The sequence below is a fragment of the Phyllobates terribilis genome, unplaced genomic scaffold (genome assembly GCF_046119375.1).
Source record: "Phyllobates terribilis strain yellow unplaced genomic scaffold, ASM4611937v1 Scaffold_11__3_contigs__length_659146591, whole genome shotgun sequence".
NCBI classification, from domain to species: domain Eukaryota; kingdom Metazoa; phylum Chordata; class Amphibia; order Anura; family Dendrobatidae; genus Phyllobates; species Phyllobates terribilis.
Genome location: NW_027362771.1, coordinates 478,048,600 through 478,066,252, shown reverse-complemented (window position 1 = coordinate 478,066,252; position 17,653 = coordinate 478,048,600). Strand labels below are relative to the sequence as shown.

The following is a 17,653-nucleotide window of genomic DNA, read 5'->3' as shown; positions in this document are numbered from 1 at the left end:
CATGCTGTCAGTGACGTGCATGATGTGAGCTGAGTTCATTGGACATGAGCTCACCTCATGCACGTCACTGACAGCGTGGGAAAATTCTTCTGCACTCAGCGCTTCAGCGTGAGAATTTTCCCACGCTGTCAGTGACGTGCATGAGGTGAGCTGAGTTCATTGGACATGAGCTCACCTCATGCACGTCACTGACAGCGTGGGAAAATTCTCCTGCACTCAGCGCTTCAGCGTGAGAATTCTCCCACGCTGTCAGTGATGTGCATGAGGTGAGCTGAGTTCATTGGACATGAGCTCACCTCATGCACGTCACTGACAGCGTGGGAAAATTCTCCGGCACTCAGGGCTTCAGCGTGAGAATTTTCCCACGCTGTCAGTGACGTGCATGAGGTGAGCTGAGTTCATTGGACATGACCTCGTCTCATCTTTATGCCGTCACAGCCAGACACTGAGGAGCGCAAGCATGCCTGCGCTTCTCAGTCTCTGCGGCATGGCAAGCTGGATGGCAGCTTTCTGCTGCGATCCAGCCTGTGATGTGAATGTAGCAGAGCTGGAGCCATCGTGGGAACCATGGAAAGGTAAGGATGAGGTTGCTTTATTATTTTACCTTTATTGCAGGAGATCGTTGGCTTCAGCTGGAATGGGCGTGATGGTAAGTATGGTTTAATTTAGAGCAATAAAGAATTGTGTCTTTATTTCAATTAAAGGACTTTATTCTGGGTGTTTGTGTTTTTTTTTTAACTTTGACTATGGGGTTAGTAATGGGGGTGTCTTATACACGTCTCTCCATTACTAACCTGGGCTTGATGTCAGCTGGCATTATAAGCTGACATCAACCCCAGCCCTATTACCCCACTGCCACCGCTACAGGGCAGTGGGAAGAGCAAGGCTAAGTGCCAGAATTGGCAAATCCTATGGATGCGCCATTTCTGGGGCGGCTGACGGCTGGTGTTTCTAGCCTGGGAGGTGGCCAATATTCATGGCACCCTTCCTGGGCTATTAATATCAGCCCCCAGCTGTCTGCCTAGCCTTTGCTAGCTATTAAAATAGGGGTGACCCCACGTCATTTTTTTTGGTGTCCCCCATTTTAATAGCTAGTAAAGGCTAGGTATTCAGCTGGGGGCTGATATTAGTAGCCTGGGAAGCTCCGTGAGTATTACCCCCTTCCCAGGCTTCAAACATCTGCCTCAGCCATCTGCTTAACCTCCGCTAGAGCCTAAAATTACGGGGAACCCCACACCAATTTTTTTTTAAATAAATGCTTTATTTTAACACTAAATGACAAGTACAGTAATCAACACTATCACTGTACTTCTTTTATATCTGACTGACATGTTTCTATCTATCTAATCTATGTGTGATTCTCTATTCTTACTATTCTAAATTGTCGGGTACCGCTGCTGAATTGCCGGCCGGCTTTTTTAAAGAGACGGTGCATGAAAACACTGTTATTTTTTTTAATAAATCCTTTACACTAAATGACAAGTACAGTAAGCAACACTGTCACTGTACTTCATATATATGTGACTGACATGTTTCTATCTATCTAATCTATGTGTGATGCTCTATTCTTTCTGTTGTAAATTGTCGGGTACCGGTGTATGCCGCTGCTGAATTGCCGGCTTTTCATGTAATACATTCTACATTATTCTTAGTTGTTTTCCTTCATGTAGAATTAACCTACAAGGAAAGAAAGGGTTTATTTTTATTCCGATATTTGTGTCCCATTGACTTGCATTGGTTTCCGGTATCGGAATCGGCGATATCCGATTTTTTTTGGGTATCGGTCCGATCCAATCCGATCCGATATTTCCCAATATCGGAAGGTATCGCTCAACACTACACTGTGTTCCAAATTATTATGCAAATAATATTTTCTCAGATTTTCCCAAATTAACTATATGAATTGCAGTCATTGTAATTTTCCAGTCAAATAACTATTTGAGTACAATTGAAAGGTTTTTGTACAAACTGCCTAGGATAACAGTACATTTAAAAAAAATAAAAAAACTCAAACTGCACTCAAAATGCATGTTCCAAATTATTATGCACAGCAGAGTTTTCAACCTTTTCATTTTAATAAAGAACAAAAAAATGGTCATTTTTGAAATTATAAGCATTAGCAGGTTATTGCAAACTGAAATCAAACAGTTTTCAACTCAAAACTTTATTCTAGGTGATGTTACATTAGCACATGGGACCGCTTGTTCGAAAGGAGCTTCTGAACTCTCTCATCCATTGAATTTGTCAGGTTTTGGATGGTTTCTGCTTCAATTGTTTTGCATGAGGACAGAATACCCTCCCAGAGCTGTTGCTTAGATGTGAACTGCCTCCCGCCATCATAGACACTCCTTTTGATGATGCTCCAGAGGTTCTCAATGGGGTTGAGGTCAGGGGAGCATGGGTGCCACACCATAAGTTTGTCCCCTTTTATGCCCATAGCAGCCAGAGATGCAGCTGTGTTATGTGCAGCATGAGACGGTGCATTATAATCCTGCATTAAGTTATACGTTTAGGCACCATGCATACATTATGGAGGTGCTTTTTTTTTTAACAGCCATCGGCTTGATCTCAAGCCATGTAGACTTGATGGATGAACGATCTGTAGGAAGATCGATCTAGTGTAAGCCTAGATAGGTCCTCCAGTGTCTTCTCTGCTGCTATCTCTTGATAGTATCAAGCGATCGGGTTGCTGGTCTGCCTCTTCACCTTGTTCTTTCTATTCTTCCGACCTTGATGTCCATCTTCAGTGATTGCTCTCTTCGCATGATGTGTCCAAAGTAGGCAAGTCGTAGCTTGGTGATCATTGCTTACTGTGACATGTCTGGCTTGATTTGTTCCAAGATTGATTTGTTTATCCTTCTTGCAATCCATGGTATTGATAACATTCTTCTCCAGCACCACATTCTTCTTCTGTCCTGCTTCTTTATCATCCAAGTTTCAAAGCGTATACTACCACTGAAAAGACCAAACTATGTAGGATCTGTGTCTTTGAAATGTTCCTCAGGGTCACTACAGCAACATAATATTCTGTAAGCCACTCTGCAGTGCTTCTGGGAGCCTTAAATGGGTATTCCCATCTCCAAGATCCTATCCCAATATGTAGTAGGTGTAATAATAATAATAGCAAATACCTCCAAATGTAATATAGTATTTTTGATTCGCTATGCCACTTACCTCATGTGCAGGCATTGTAGGACCTTAGGTATCCATGGTTACGACCACTAGCAGCTAGCTAACTGTCACTTTATCAGTGGACGTAACCATGGATACTCAAGGTCCTACAATGCCTGCACATGAGGAAAGAAACATAGCCAATCAAAAATACGGTACAACATATCTAATTGGAGGTATTTGCTAATATTATTATTATTATTATTATTGCACCTACTACATATTGGGATAGGACCTTGGAGATAGGAATACTCCTTTAAGTAGAGAAGGGCTCCATACACACCCCTTTAGATGGAACTTGGTACAAGCCCTGCTATGTCGGATTTGTATGTAGGGTATAGGCCCCATGCAGTTCCATTTTGGCAACAGTCTGAATTTGCAGGGACAATACCAAGAGTCATAGCTCAAAAAGTCCATGTTTTATGCAAAGTTTGTTATTTTGGGGGCATTTTCAGACTTTTATGGGTTTGGGCTTAAATGTTCAGATTTTACAGATTTAAATGTTCATAACTATGCACGTATATCGGTGCTCTATTAAAACTCAGTACAAAACAAAGCCATAATAAAGCCTTGGGCATGAGCCTTTAATTGTTCAAACATTATATTCCTTATATTACATATTACTATTACATTTGCAAATATTCCTTCATTTAAAAAAAAAGTTGAGTTTGTCGATTTTCCATTTTTTTCTTGCATGATATTATTTATTGGGGTTTTCCACTTTTAAACAAATAAAGTTTCCAGGAGTGAAATAAAGTTTTCAAGAATGCAGTACATTAACACTAAGCGTATGTTCATATGTTGTGTTTTTGAAGCGTTTCTTTGGTGCGTTTTTTCAGGCGGAAAAGAAGCTGCATTTTACAGTACCAGCAAATGCAATGAGATTTTTTTATATATTATATTTGAGCATTGCTGCGTTCTTGAAAATCGGCATAATGTCAATTCTTTCAGCGTTTCTGCAGTGTTTTTTGCCCATCAAAAGTAATGAGAAAATTAAAAAATGCTGAAAGAACACAGCATAATATTTGTGCTGCATTTTTTGCTGTGTTTTTCATGAATAAAACAAACTTTATTAACATGTGTTGTAAACAAATCACACATTTAATCCACAGCAAAAACCAGCAAACAACTACATTTTATATGCAAAAAGGCAAGGTGTGAACATACCCTAGCGGCCTATCCTTAAGATATGCCAGCAATATTTGTTCTATAAAGTCTGATCTTTAAGACTACAGCAGATCAGCATATATATATAAATATATCAGTGTACAATGTATAGTTCACATACTGTAAGCGGCTTTGTTTGATATTTGTCCTATTTGCTTCAGAGCTAGAATAAAAGTTAAAGGGTCTTTCCAAGGTCTAAAAAGTTTGGCTAAAAGGTAGGAATGGTATGAAATAGAAAAAAAAACACCTATAGTCACTTGTTAAATCTTCTAGCACTCCAGTTATATACCGATCTAGTGCTCCATTTGGCCTCCGTTTTTCGGGCTATAGCAATAGCAATGTGTCTACTCTCGTGACTGCTGCAGCCAATCACTGGCCTCAGCGGTATAAGACATGAAAATACTGAGATCAGAGCTTGTCTACAGTGGTCACGTGGGAAGATGAGGCATCATCTCTGTAGCCATGTAAAATGAGGTGAAACACGGAGCACCAGAGTGCTGGTACTGAAACAGCAGGCAATTTTTAAGAACCTCAGAAACCCCATTAAAAACCAGAAAGCCCCATTAATATCACATTACCAGAAAAAGCACATGTTTCTATTTCTAACTCTGGAATCACATGGTGAACATTACAAACTATTTTTAGATGTAAAAGGTCCTCCAGGGATCATTAGTGTCATTTGTGTGTCAAGTGTTGTGTCTATATTGTGCGATACCTAGTTTATAGCATTTAACACAGAGGTTAGTGACTCATTTGGGTCTCCAGTGGCCCTTCTGTCACAATTTCAGTCTTAATATTTATGACATTCATGAAGATATAACGCTGAGCAGAGCTGTTTTTAAACTGATTTTGAATTCATTAAAACTAAATGGGGGGCATCTGTTTCTGGTATAAAGTAAGCTGTCTCACCATATTAATCAAGCCTCCTCTCCAGACATGTGACCTATGGCCACATTTTTGTCACCAGCATCGTATCTTCTGAAGTTCCTGCAAAAAACACAAGCGAGAAGAGTTAGGCTCATTTACACCGGCTAATAATCTGTCAGATTCTAACACTAACAACACAGCGTTCACGATAATTGTGTAGGTTGAGCGACTGAACGATGTGTCCAAAATGCCCGTTCATCGTGCATGAAATCATTTAGGTTGCCGAAAAAATTCCCGTTCGTCTATAGAAGATTGCGTCTTGTAAATGAAGATTATTCGCTCATTCGACAATTAGACAGGAAAAAAAGGAGGGGAACAATCATCCATTTCATTAACGCTTCTGGTCCTGCATAGATACTTCTCTGACATCGTTGGTTGTGGTTTTTTTGGTTTGACATGGCTGATCATGGGTCATTGTTTTAATCACTATCCATCCGTGTAAAAGGACCCTTACAAAATTACTTTTTGTGATTATTTTCATAAAGCTGAAATGTTCAGCTTTAAACATATCTTTATTTCTCCTTGTTTTTCTATAAATCTCTTCAGGGACGGACACGGACAGCTTGGGGCCTCTGTGCAAGAAATGTGTTTGGGCCCCCCTCCTTTTATGGCAACCAATATATATATATATATATATATATATATATATATATATATATATATATATATACAGACCAAAAGTTTGGACACACCTCATTTAAGGATTTTTCTGTATTTTCATGACTATGAAAATTGTACATTCACATTGAAGGCATCAAAACTATAAATTAACACATGTGGAATTATATACTTAACAAAAAAGTGTGAAACAACTGAAAATATGTCTTATATTCTAGGTTCTTCAAAGTAGCCGCCTTTTGCTTTGATGACTGCTTTGCACACTCTTGGCAGTCTCTTGATGAGCTTCAAGAGGTAGTCACCGGAAATGGTCTTCCAACAATCTTGAAGGAGTACCCAGAGATGCTTAGCACTTGTTGGCCCTTTTGCCTTCCCTCTGCGGTCCAGCTCACCCCAAACCATCTCGATTGGGTTCAGGTCTGGTGACTGTGGAGGCCAGGTCATCTGGCGTAGCACCCCATCACTCTCGTCCTTGGTCAAATAGCCCTTACACAGCCTGGAGGTGTGTTTGGGGTCATTGTCCTGTTGAAAAATAAATGATGGTCCAACTAAGCGCAAACGGGATGGAATAGCATGCCGCTGCAAGATGCTGTGGTAGCCATGCTGGTTCAGTATGCCTTCAATTTTGAATAAATCCCCTACAGTGTCACCAGCAAATCACCCCCACACCATCACACCTCCTCCTCCATGCTTCACGGTGGAAACCAGGCATGTAGAGTCCATCTGTTCAACTTTTCTGCGTCGCACAAAGACACAGTGGTTGGAACCAAAGATCTCAAAATTTGGACTCATCAGACCAAAGCACAGATTTCCACTGGTCTAATGTCCATTCCTTGTGTTCTTTAGCCCAAACAAGTCTCTTCTGCTTGTTGCCTGTCTTTAGCAGTGGTTTCCTAACAGCTATTTTACCATGAAGGCCTGCTGCACAAAGTCTCCTCTTAACAGTTGTTGTAGAGATGTGTCTGCTGCTAGAACTCTGTGTGGCATTGACCTGGTCTCTAATCTGAGCTGCTGTTAACCTGCAATTTCTGAGGCTGGTGACTCGGATAAACTTATCCTCAGAAGCAGAGGTGACTCTTGGTCTTCCTTTCCTGGGGCGGTCCTCATGTGAGTCAGTTTCTTTGTAGCGCTTGATGGTTTTTGCAACTGCACTTGGGGACACATTCAAAGTTTGCCCAATTTTTCAGACTGACTGACCTCTTAGCATCTATGCCATCAATGGTCAGCCCTTGCCTCAGGTGGGGTATAAAGAGGTGACCATAAAAGTTGGCCGAGTAGAATTGCCATCACAAGGAATGATTATTGTTGATATTGATCGCCGAGAAAGTGATCCTATGATAACTATAGGCACCAATGTGATAGAGACTTGCCTTGGGGAAATTATTCTTTTGTTGCAACAGGTCGCAGAGACTGCCAGTTCCAGTCAGCAGTGAGTTCTGCAGAAGGAAATCAGAGCCCTGATGAAAAGACAACGGGTAGAGCGGTCTGGAGGAGAAGTTGGCAGTGTCAGAATGAGTGATCCATTCCCCATTGCAATGCCCCCTAGGAGTGAAATGTTAATATGGTGTCGGGCAGCAATCGGTCTCAGGGGTCAAGATTATCAGGCCCTAGTAGAACCTGTGTACTCTGATAGTAGGCCCACCATCTTGACAGCCAGGGGGGTAGTCGATGTCCGCAAGGGGAGAGTACCGATACGCATCCTGAATTGTGGGGAGAAAGAGGTCCATTTACCCCGGTATGCTACCCTTGCTAAGCTATTCACTGTCAGTAACAATGCAATAAATACAGTGGAACCCTTGCCTCCGTCCAAACAGGCGGAGGATAATGGCTCCAAGGGGCAGATGGAGGATTGGTGTCAGAAGCTACAAGTAGGCACTGACTCCACCCCTTTGCACCAAAAGCATGGAGTGTATGGGTGGTTCAAGAATACGAGCGAGTCTTCAGCAAACACCCACTAGACTTTGGGAAGGTAAAAGGGGTCCAACATCATATCCCCACGGGAGATCATCCGCCTATTAAAGAGAGGTACCGGCCTGTACCCCCAGCTCACTATCAATGTGCCAAAGGAACGTTACGGGAGATGAAGGTGCTGGGGTGATCAGAGATAGTTGTAGCCCCTGGGCAGCTCCAATAGTTCTCGTCAGAAAGAAAGATGGTACACTGAGGATGTGTGTTGATTACAGGCAGATTAACCGCATTACACATAAGGATGCCTACCCATTACCCAGAATTGAGGAATCATTAGCAGCATTGAGATCAGCTAACTATTTCTTCACTTTGGATCTCACCAGTGGATACTGGCAGGTTCCTGTGGCAGAGGCGGACAGAGAAAAGACCGCGCTTACAACACCAATGGGTCTCAGCGAGTTCAACTGCATGCCATTCGGGCTCTGCAACACCCCAGGAACCTTCCAGCGGTTAATGGAGTGTTGTCTAGGACACAAAAACTTTGAAACCATCCTGCTGTACCTAGATGACGTAATCGTCTACTCTGTCCCAGGCACAGCAGGGCAGAGAGAGAGTGATTGCCTACACCAGGGGGAAGCTCCGTCCTACAGAAAGGAACCCCGACAACTATAGTTCCTTCAAGTTGGAGTTTTTAGCCATAGTCTGGGCTGTAACAGAGTGCTTCAAACATTACCTCGCCTCCTCCAGATTTACAGTCTTCACAGATAACAACCCGCTGACGCACCTGGAGACTGCAAAGCTTGGTGCCCTAGAACAACGAGGGATGGCTCGACTGAGCAACTACGAGTTTACCATCAAGTATTGAGCGGGGCATAAAAACACTAATGCTGATGCGCTGTCCAGGACGCCCAACTTGCCAGATGGGGGAGAAGACCCGGAAGAGCTGGAGGAAATAGAGCTACCCACTTTCCATAGTCACGGGGTGACCCAGTGCTCCCACTGTGTGAGGGACAAGCGCTCCGCCAACAGAGAGGCCACGTTTAACCCATTGCCCCACCATGGATGGGCAGAGACGCAGGATAGCGACCCGGCTGTCCGCCTGGTAAAGGAGTTGCTGACACAAGCTGACTCGCACCCTGATCCAGATGCTCCACAGGAGATCCAACAGTTGTGGAAGGAGAAGGGCAAACTGTTCATCTATGAGGGAAAGCTGTGTCGAAGAAGTATCAACTCCCGAACACACGAACTGGTCTGGCAGATGGTAGTCCCGAGGCGGGATGCGCCAATGGTCTTAGAAGTGTACCACGATGGAGCAGGACGCTTCGGGTGGAAGAAGTTGGAAGTCCTGCTACGTGAGTGATTCTACTGGGTTGGCATGAGGAAAGCATTCAAGAGATGGTGTCGAGAATGTGGTCCATGCAACCTGAGACGGAAAGACCATGACAGCCAGAGGGCTCCCCTGCAGCCCATAATCACCAAACAACCACTTGAACTGGTAGCCTTGGACCACGTGAAGCTAGCCCCAAGCCGGTCAAGCTATGTCTACGCTCTCACCATAGTAGACCACTACTTCAGGTTCTTGGTAGTAGTGCCAGTGAAAGATCAGACGGCTCAGACTGCAGCCAATGCATTTCAACAACACTTTTGTCGCCCGCACGGTTACCCTGAACGAGTGCTGACCGACCAAGGTCCAGCCTTTGAAGCAGAATTGTTCCAGGAATTCTGTAACTTGTACGGCCGCAAGAAAATAAGGACGACGCCATATCATCCCCAGACCAACGGGTTATACGAGAAAATGAACCAGGTGGTAATAGACCTGTTGAAGACGTTGCCCCTTGAAGAATGTAGCCTGTGGTCAGAGAAGTTACCAGATTTGGTGGACCTATATAACCACATCCCGGTGAACTCCACCAACTGTACACCCGCTTACCTGATGAGAGCAAGACCTGGCAAGTTACCCATTGACTTAGATATAGGAGTCTTAACACCTGAGACAACATCACCAGATGCAGATTGGGATACAGAGCGGCAGCAACAACACCGCAAGGTGCAAGAATGTGTGGAAAGAAGTTTGTCCCAGGCGAGACAGAGGCAGGAGAAAACTTATAACCAGCACGCACCTGCAGTTCCCTTGTCACCTGGAGAACAAGTCCTCAAAAGGAAGAGACGAGTCCACAAATTAGATGACCAGTGGGAGGTTGAGCCATACACTGTCTTACCTTCAAATTTTGATAACACCAAGGTGTGCCTCATCAGTAAAGATGGAGGGGAAACTTCAGCGGCAGTCTCAAGAGACCACTTGAAGATATGCCCTGAACAGTTGAAACACAAAGAAGAAGACCAAGACAGCCCTCAGCCCATAGAAAGTGAAGGAAATGGTCCAGACAGTCCTTGGAGCATTTCCCCGGTCTTGGACGCAGGTGAACCAAGCAATCGTGGTACCTGTCCTGACCTTTCTCCAAGCAGCCTCACCGGAAGCTGCAGAGGCTCCAGAACAGCAGAGAGACAAATCGGCCCCAGAGACAGATGCTTCATCAGCAGCAGATCTGGAGAATCTACCCTTTGCTAGCAGTGAACCTATCGTACCCAGGGTGAGCCAAAGAATTCGTAGGAGATTACCCAGCCAACCGGTGTTACCTAAGACTACCCGTAGTGTAGTTCACACTGAACCCACCACACCAGGGGTAGACACTAGGGACCAGGGTAGGTCAGTGACAACAAATGTACTACGTAGATCGACCCGAAGTACGAAAGGTCAGTTCCCTGCCCGCTAGAGGAACTAAAGTGTATGTTATATATAGTTGTAACCGTTAAATAATCTTGGATATATATAGTTGTTAAATTTATGGACAATCGGACCACAGGACTAGGTGTGGTCAGGACAATATGGAAAATAGTAAGTGGCCTTGAAAATAAACAGCAGGCGTGGCCGAAGACCAGGCCCAACGACAGAGTGCCCTGAAGCCACGCCCAGGGATGATACACAAAGTGGGCTGATGCGGTTCCCACCAGCCAAATTTCAATTATCCGGAAAAAGACAATCCCCGGATTGTGGCGTAAAGACTAAGCGCCGCAGTGACTGCTATTAATTTTTGGTTGGGTTTTTTGTAATTTAGACTTTGTAAACTATTTGTAATGTGAATTGTTATTATTGTTGATTGTTAATTCAAAAAGGTATCCTCAGTCCGGGAGTACTGAATTTAACTAGGGGGTAATGTGGCACCCCAGGGGTCCGGTTGTCACAGTGGCATTGCCTCCCTGACAAGAGGTGATGCCATGCCTGGAAGCAAGCAGGGGTCCCCTAGTCAGGTATACTAGCATGCAACACTTTCCTGGCTCCAGACCAGCAAGGGGAGCTCCTCCCCTTAGCAACTGGAATCTGGAGGCGGGGTTAGTTAGAGTTAGTGAGAGGAGTTGAAGACAGGACAGCGAAGAGGAAAGACCTGGGGAGTGGAGCTGCACGGCAGCTCACCCCAGAGAAGAGCGTAGAAGAACCGGACACCAGAGTCCGAGGTTGTGGGGCACTGAAGGCCCAGCAGCAGAAACATTGAGGGCAGAAGACTGCAGGTCTCCTGGCCCCATCAGACGCCCGGAGGCTCAGCAGCACATAGGGCCCAGCACCGCCACGTGGGAGCGACACTCCAGGAAGGCCCGAGCTGCCTGCCATACGGGTGAGCACAAAGACGTTTAACTCAGGGACGAGGGCCACAGCACAGCTATAAGCAGCAGGGCCAAAGAGATTAGCGCAAAGGGAAGGCCTCCAGCTTCACCTCGCGAGGTGGATTCCCAACTTGCTTCGAGGTCGCCCGGACCTCTACTACCAGCTAGTACCCGTGCCCCGGTCTGCCTAACCACTGCAAGTAAAGATAAGAGGAAACCGCCATTAAGTTGTGGACTGGTTATTATCTGCGCCATCCCCTGCACTACACTGCACAGCAACATCTATAACATCACCTTTTCCTGCCCTGGAGCTAAGCTCAGCCTGTGGAGAGCTGTCCCAACTCTGCTGCGTCACCATCAGCTCCAGAGGATCTGCACTGCAGCGGCAGCTCCATATAGCCGCATACCACAGGTGGCGTCACGAACATTAAACTATAAAAACTATAATCCCCTTTTATTGACCCCCCTGGGTCACGGACCAGGTCACTGCCACTATGACATCCCCTGCACCGACCAGCCCGGAACCGAGTACCCCACGGCCCAGAGGGCGCGTCATCCTGTCCCTGCAGCTGAAAAACATCCTCATAGCATGATGCTGCCACCACTATGTGTTGGGATTGTATTGGGCAGGTGATGAGCAGTGCCTGGTTTTCTCCACACATACCACTTAGAATTATCACCAAAAAGTTATATCTTCATCTCATCAGACCAAAGAATCTTATTTCTCATAGTCTGGGAGTCCTTCATGTGTTTTTCAGCAAACTCTATGCGGGCTTTCATATGTCTTGCACTGAGGATAGGCTTCCGTCAGGCCACTCTGCCATAAAGGCCCGACTGGTGGAGGGCTGCAGTGATAGTTGACTTTGTGGAACTTTCTCCCATCTCCCTACTGCATCTTTGGAGCTCAGCCACAGTGATCTTGGGGTTCTTCTTTGCCTCTCTCACCAAGGCTCTTCTCCCACGATTGCTCAGTTTGGCTGGACGGCCAGGTCTAGGAAGACTTCTGGTGGTCCCAAACTTCTTCCATTTAAGGATTATGGAGGCCACTGTGCACTTAGGAACCTTGAGTAATGCAGAAATTCTTTTGTAACCTTGGCCAGATCTGTGCCTTGCACAATCCTGTCTCTGAATTCCTTGGGCAGTTCCTTTGAGCTCATGATTCTCATTTGGTCTGACATGCACTGTGAGCTGTGAGGTCTTATATAGACAGGTGTATGCCTTTCCAAATCAAGTCCTATCAGTTTAATTAAACATATCTGGACTCCAATGAAGGAGTAGAACCATCTCAAGGAGAATCACAAGGAAATGGACAGCATGTGACTTAACTATGAGTGTCTGAGCAAAGAGTCTGAATACTTATGACCATGTGATATTTCAGTTTTTCTTTTTTAATAAATTTGCAAACATTTCCACATTTCTGTTTTTTCAGTCAAGATGGGGTGCAGAGTGTACTTTAATGAGAAAAAAATGAACTTTTCAGAATTTACCAAATGGCTGCAATGAAACAAAGAGTGAAAAATTTAAAGGGGTCTGAATACTTTCCGTACCCACTGTATATAGGGAAAATATATTTTATTAGTGATGAGCGCAAGTGCTCGCTACTTGAGTTTGCCTAGGGTGCTTGGGTATACACGGAGTATCACGGGTGTTTGACATGATCGAGTCCCCATGCCCGCGTGTTTCGCCGGACATACACGGGCAATCCCAGCATGTTTTGGGGCTGTCTAACAGCCGCGAAACATGAGGGTGCGGGGACTTGAAATTGTCACTCGAGCACCTGCGATACTCGGTGCATACCCCAAGCACCCTAGGCAAACTTGAGTAACGGGCACTCATCACTAATTTTTGTAATGCTGCCAAAGTGCATTATGAATATAATTACACACCTACAAGGTCGCTTGCAACAGTTTTCATACATAGAGGTTGTTTTTTTTCACTGGAAAATGTTCTGTCTTTTACAATATTTGATTCTTGAATAACGCAGAATTAATGTGTAGACACTGTGCACTGCAGTTTCTCTTCTCCAGTAAGCGATATGGGTAGTCTCAGAATAGAGAACACTTTTACTTTGCTTGCATCAGCTGCTCATGTCATTTCCACTTACACTTTACAAATTGTTCACCAGTTGTGACGCATCACTGAGACCCTGACGTGGACTCCTCATTTAATGTTAAACATCTATTCCTATATAAAGAAAAAGGGACTTTCAGTCTTACCCATAAAACATCCAAATCCCTGACTGCTGGAGATCAGGTGGTGGTGCTATGCCAGAAAACAATGGGGTGAACTCACTGCAACAACCCTTGGGTGGCAATTCCAAAGAGATCCCTCTAATCCCTTATCCAAATAGATGTGTTGGACACGATCCATAAATATCTTCGTAAGATGTCAGCAGAGAGTTAACTGCAGTACCCTGAGACGCCTTTCTATCCCTAACTTCTGTCAGTGAGTTGGAAATAAATTGCCCCACTATTCCTGCAAAATAAGGAGATTAAGGTGTCACAGATCTGTTGGGAAGAATTATTTCAGCCTTTTTCCCTGCTAGGTAACTATACAGCCTGGTATGGGGGGTGATTAATGAATTTCTACAGAGCTATAGTGTCTGTCTCTTGTTACCTTCTGTTTGTGAGCAGAATACATGGATTTGTATTAGATATTCTCAATGATTTCTTGATTTTAATTCTGAACTCTGTACATGCACAGCCACTCAGTGTATACTCTTTGATGTGGGGTAAATTAATATGTATGATTGAAAGGGAATAAATAAAATGCAGAACAATTAATTCAGCCGGCATTCAATTGCTTTTTTTTTAGCAAGGCAAATGTCATGAAATGCAAGAGTCTTAAAAAAGATCTCGCTTCTTTAAATCATATCTGATTGACAGAAAAAATGTAAAGTAAATTAGTCAATAGAGCAAAACCAAAGTGTTATTGCATGAAACACATTGATATTTATTCATATTGGCTATGCTTGTGATACTGTGTCAAACGGAGAAATCTGCATCTCATTCTATATGTTAAATGCTAAAGGTCATTGGCATTCTGCTAATAATATATATGTGGAAAAACTCTTATAAAATATCACATCTCTCTTCTACTCTGCACACACATGTGGCAATATGCTATATGGAATACTGAATGGTAAATTAAATACACGCAGCTCACACATACAGTATATATATATATAGAGAGAGAAAATTATGTAACATATCAAATATGCAGATATACTTAGCAGAAATGCTACCTAACTATGACTTACATTAATAATGAAGTATATCATTGGGCACTCACCAAATTCTGGTCTCTTGTCCTAGGACTATTCCATTTCCATAGAAACTTCCAACTTGTGCTTGTTCTGCGCTGGTACCCAGGTCTGAGTCTTTACATCCTCTCTATGCACACAACTATATCCCTGCTGATGCTTCATAGAGGCAGCTAAGCGATGAGCAGTGAATATTGTGGGAGGGGAGACAGTGAATAAAGCCTGTACCAGGTGATCCATTGAAGATAAAGTGCAGATCCTAGCACAGTAAGGCACCATAAGATGCACAGACGTCTCAGTAGGAATGCCTTTAATGCCCCATACATGTATTAGTAAAATGCAAGGGCTCAGACAATGTTAACATAAGAGATGCTGATGTATGCAATCATTAATGTACTAATATATGCCATTTGTTTGTGAAATGTAAAATAAAACAAAAAGATCAGTTACATTATCTCATGAATGCTTCCCAATTTTTTGTTCCCAAAATGGAAGTGAAGAATAAAGCTTGAAGGTTTTTTTCTCAACAGCATAAATAGTTAAAATTGCAAAGTACTTGTAAAACAAGCAACTTTACCGCTTATTAAAAGAACAAAACAGAGATTTTTAATCCCATTGTATACTGCTCATTGCCAAGGTTACCAGATTTTTTTTAATACACGGGCAAAGTGTAGGTTATATTTTTTTTAATACAGGGGGCACAGTGTGGTAATTTTTTTTATTCAAAGGACATTGGGTAGGCATTTTTATACAGGGGCATAGTGTGCAACCGTATTATAACTAAGGGAGCACAGAGTAGAAATGTGCTTCAAAAGTAAGTAGCCAAAAACAACTGCGTGGCAAACTCTGGAGAGAAATGTCATGTCTGCAGTAAAGGGCATAGAACAAGGGGAGTTAGGGAAGGGTTTAGAGCAGTTCAAGGAGAATTGTGTGTGAGATAGAGAACAACAGGAGCAAGTGTGGCAGAGCTTCACAGATGCAGTATGGCAAGGCTCGTTAAAAATTCGATATTGATTTTTAAGATTGCTACTTCAAATAGGTGCCACTAGAGTTCATTTCCCAGAGGAGCATTGCTTGCAGGGCTCTGTAAGCCTCCTTACTCTGGCATGTCAGGCATGTCACTCTCTATAATGAGATATGTTACCCCTTAGAAAGCTTCACTGACAAACAGAAGGGACAGAAAAAGTGACAAGAGGTTGTAGTAGTGTAGCAGAGTCTAAATACTGGTCAGAGAATCTCCATTTTGGCTGATTCAATATCGGTGATGTCAGAGTTGGACACCAAGGAGTAAAAGCAGCCAGAAAGGGAGTCTACAAAGGAGCTGGAGATGTGTGTCAGTAGGGAGATTGGATCAGCAACAGGAGGCATCTGGTGTACTAATGTCACAACTGTGGTATAAGGTTAGGAGACTGTGTTCAATTAAGTTCAGAGACTGCTACAAGATGATTTGGGTCTTAGACCCCATTTAAACAGAGAGAGACTTGGAAGTAGCTCTGTTCAAAATCACAACTACTGTTAACTGCAATTGTTGTGCTGTCTATCTCTAACTTGTTAAAGGTCTACACCTATAGGAGTGAACTGATTTGTTCTGCAAGAAATCTAGTGTCAGCAAAACTCCTTACCAGGCATACACCTGAATAACAGTCATTAAAGTGTAGAGACGTTGTCATGATGATCTGGACCTGAATGGAGAAGAAAAGGATCAAAACACAAAATTAATAAATGTAAAATAAAATATATAACTAGGCGCAAATGAAAAGCCAAAAGAAATGTAGGAGTACCACACAATGACTGGGGATTGATCTACCTTGCAATTTTCAATATCAACCAAATTGTTTACAGCAGCATGAAACAAATGCTGTAAGACTCATCTAAAAGATGTGACTACAGTTGAACAGTCTGGCGCCGGGACAAGGGCAGGACAGAGCAGCACTCATCAGCCCCCATCCCTTAAATGTAACACGGGTACTTTAGATGCAGCGACACAGAAACACAGAGCAGCCAATACAGGGTTAATAAACAGGGGAAGTTTATAATAACAGGGTAAATCTCCATGCAGGGAGTATCAGGGGAAAATATGGGGGAAAACAAGGGAAGTAGCAGGTAAAAGTCTTTAACTGACAGTTCACAGTTTAACTTAATATAGTAGAGTCAAACCGGTTGTAAACGACAGTTTTTACACTTAGCTGACTCTTTTCCTCCACAAGGCAGTTGCCAGCTGAGGCCGGTGTTGATTTCTTCAGGCGACCCTGCCCAAACAATGCTCCGTCTTCTGGCGGCAGCGGGCGGTCTCCGATTTTACCTGCTGAGTCCCTAGTCCATAACACGGCACCTCATGTGCCCGGCTCCACCGACCCTGCGTCTCTTCTCTAGTCGGCTGGACTCCTCCAGTCCACTGCACTCGGCTCTTGCTCCCAGTCCTGGAGCCAGGAACCTAGACCCTCTCACATTGCTCTGCTGAGCAGGACCCAGCTCCGCTTTCCCACGCAGATGTCCTCATCTCTTCCTCTCTCTACCCACGCCACCAGTCTCTCAGTCACCTGACCTCCCAGCTCTCACTCTGGACACGCCCCCAGCTTCCCAGTCACCTGACTCCTGTGCTTGCAGTCTGTCTTCCCATTGCAACCAGAGGCACGGCCCCGGCAGTTCCGGATCCCCTGCTCTGAAAGTACTTACACCCCGGTCTTCCCCCTTACAGATATGCAGTGGCGTGATGAGGTTATCATGTTGTGACCTTATCACACTGCTGCTGTCGCTGCAGCACAGAGGTGGGAAACAGTAAGCACTTCATGGTGGAGCTGAAGATTAAATATCCTATTATAGGAAGGGGGGGTTAGTGTTACTATGAGTGCTCCTTATGAGAAAATTGTGAAAGGGGCAGAGTATGCAGATCGGCAATGTGGGGGACATTATGTACAGGGGCAGGGTGTGGGTGATATT

The 17,653-nt window shown here is 44.0% G+C and overlaps 1 protein-coding gene across 1 annotated transcript in view; it reads right to left on the bottom strand.

Annotated features, from left to right (window-relative positions):
• Positions 1-14,896, bottom strand: part of LOC141166585 (gonadotropin-releasing hormone II receptor-like) — a 116,584-nt gene extending 101,688 nt beyond the window's left edge. The window contains exons 1-2 of the mRNA XM_073653416.1: positions 14,743-14,896; positions 5,248-5,325 (exon numbers count right to left, since the gene is read on the bottom strand). Coding sequence (XP_073509517.1) covers positions 5,248-5,250 — 3 coding nt within the window. The 5' untranslated portion in view covers positions 5,251-5,325; positions 14,743-14,896. The remainder of the gene's footprint in view (positions 1-5,247; positions 5,326-14,742) is intronic.
• Between the last annotated feature and the right edge of the window lie 2,757 nt (positions 14,897-17,653).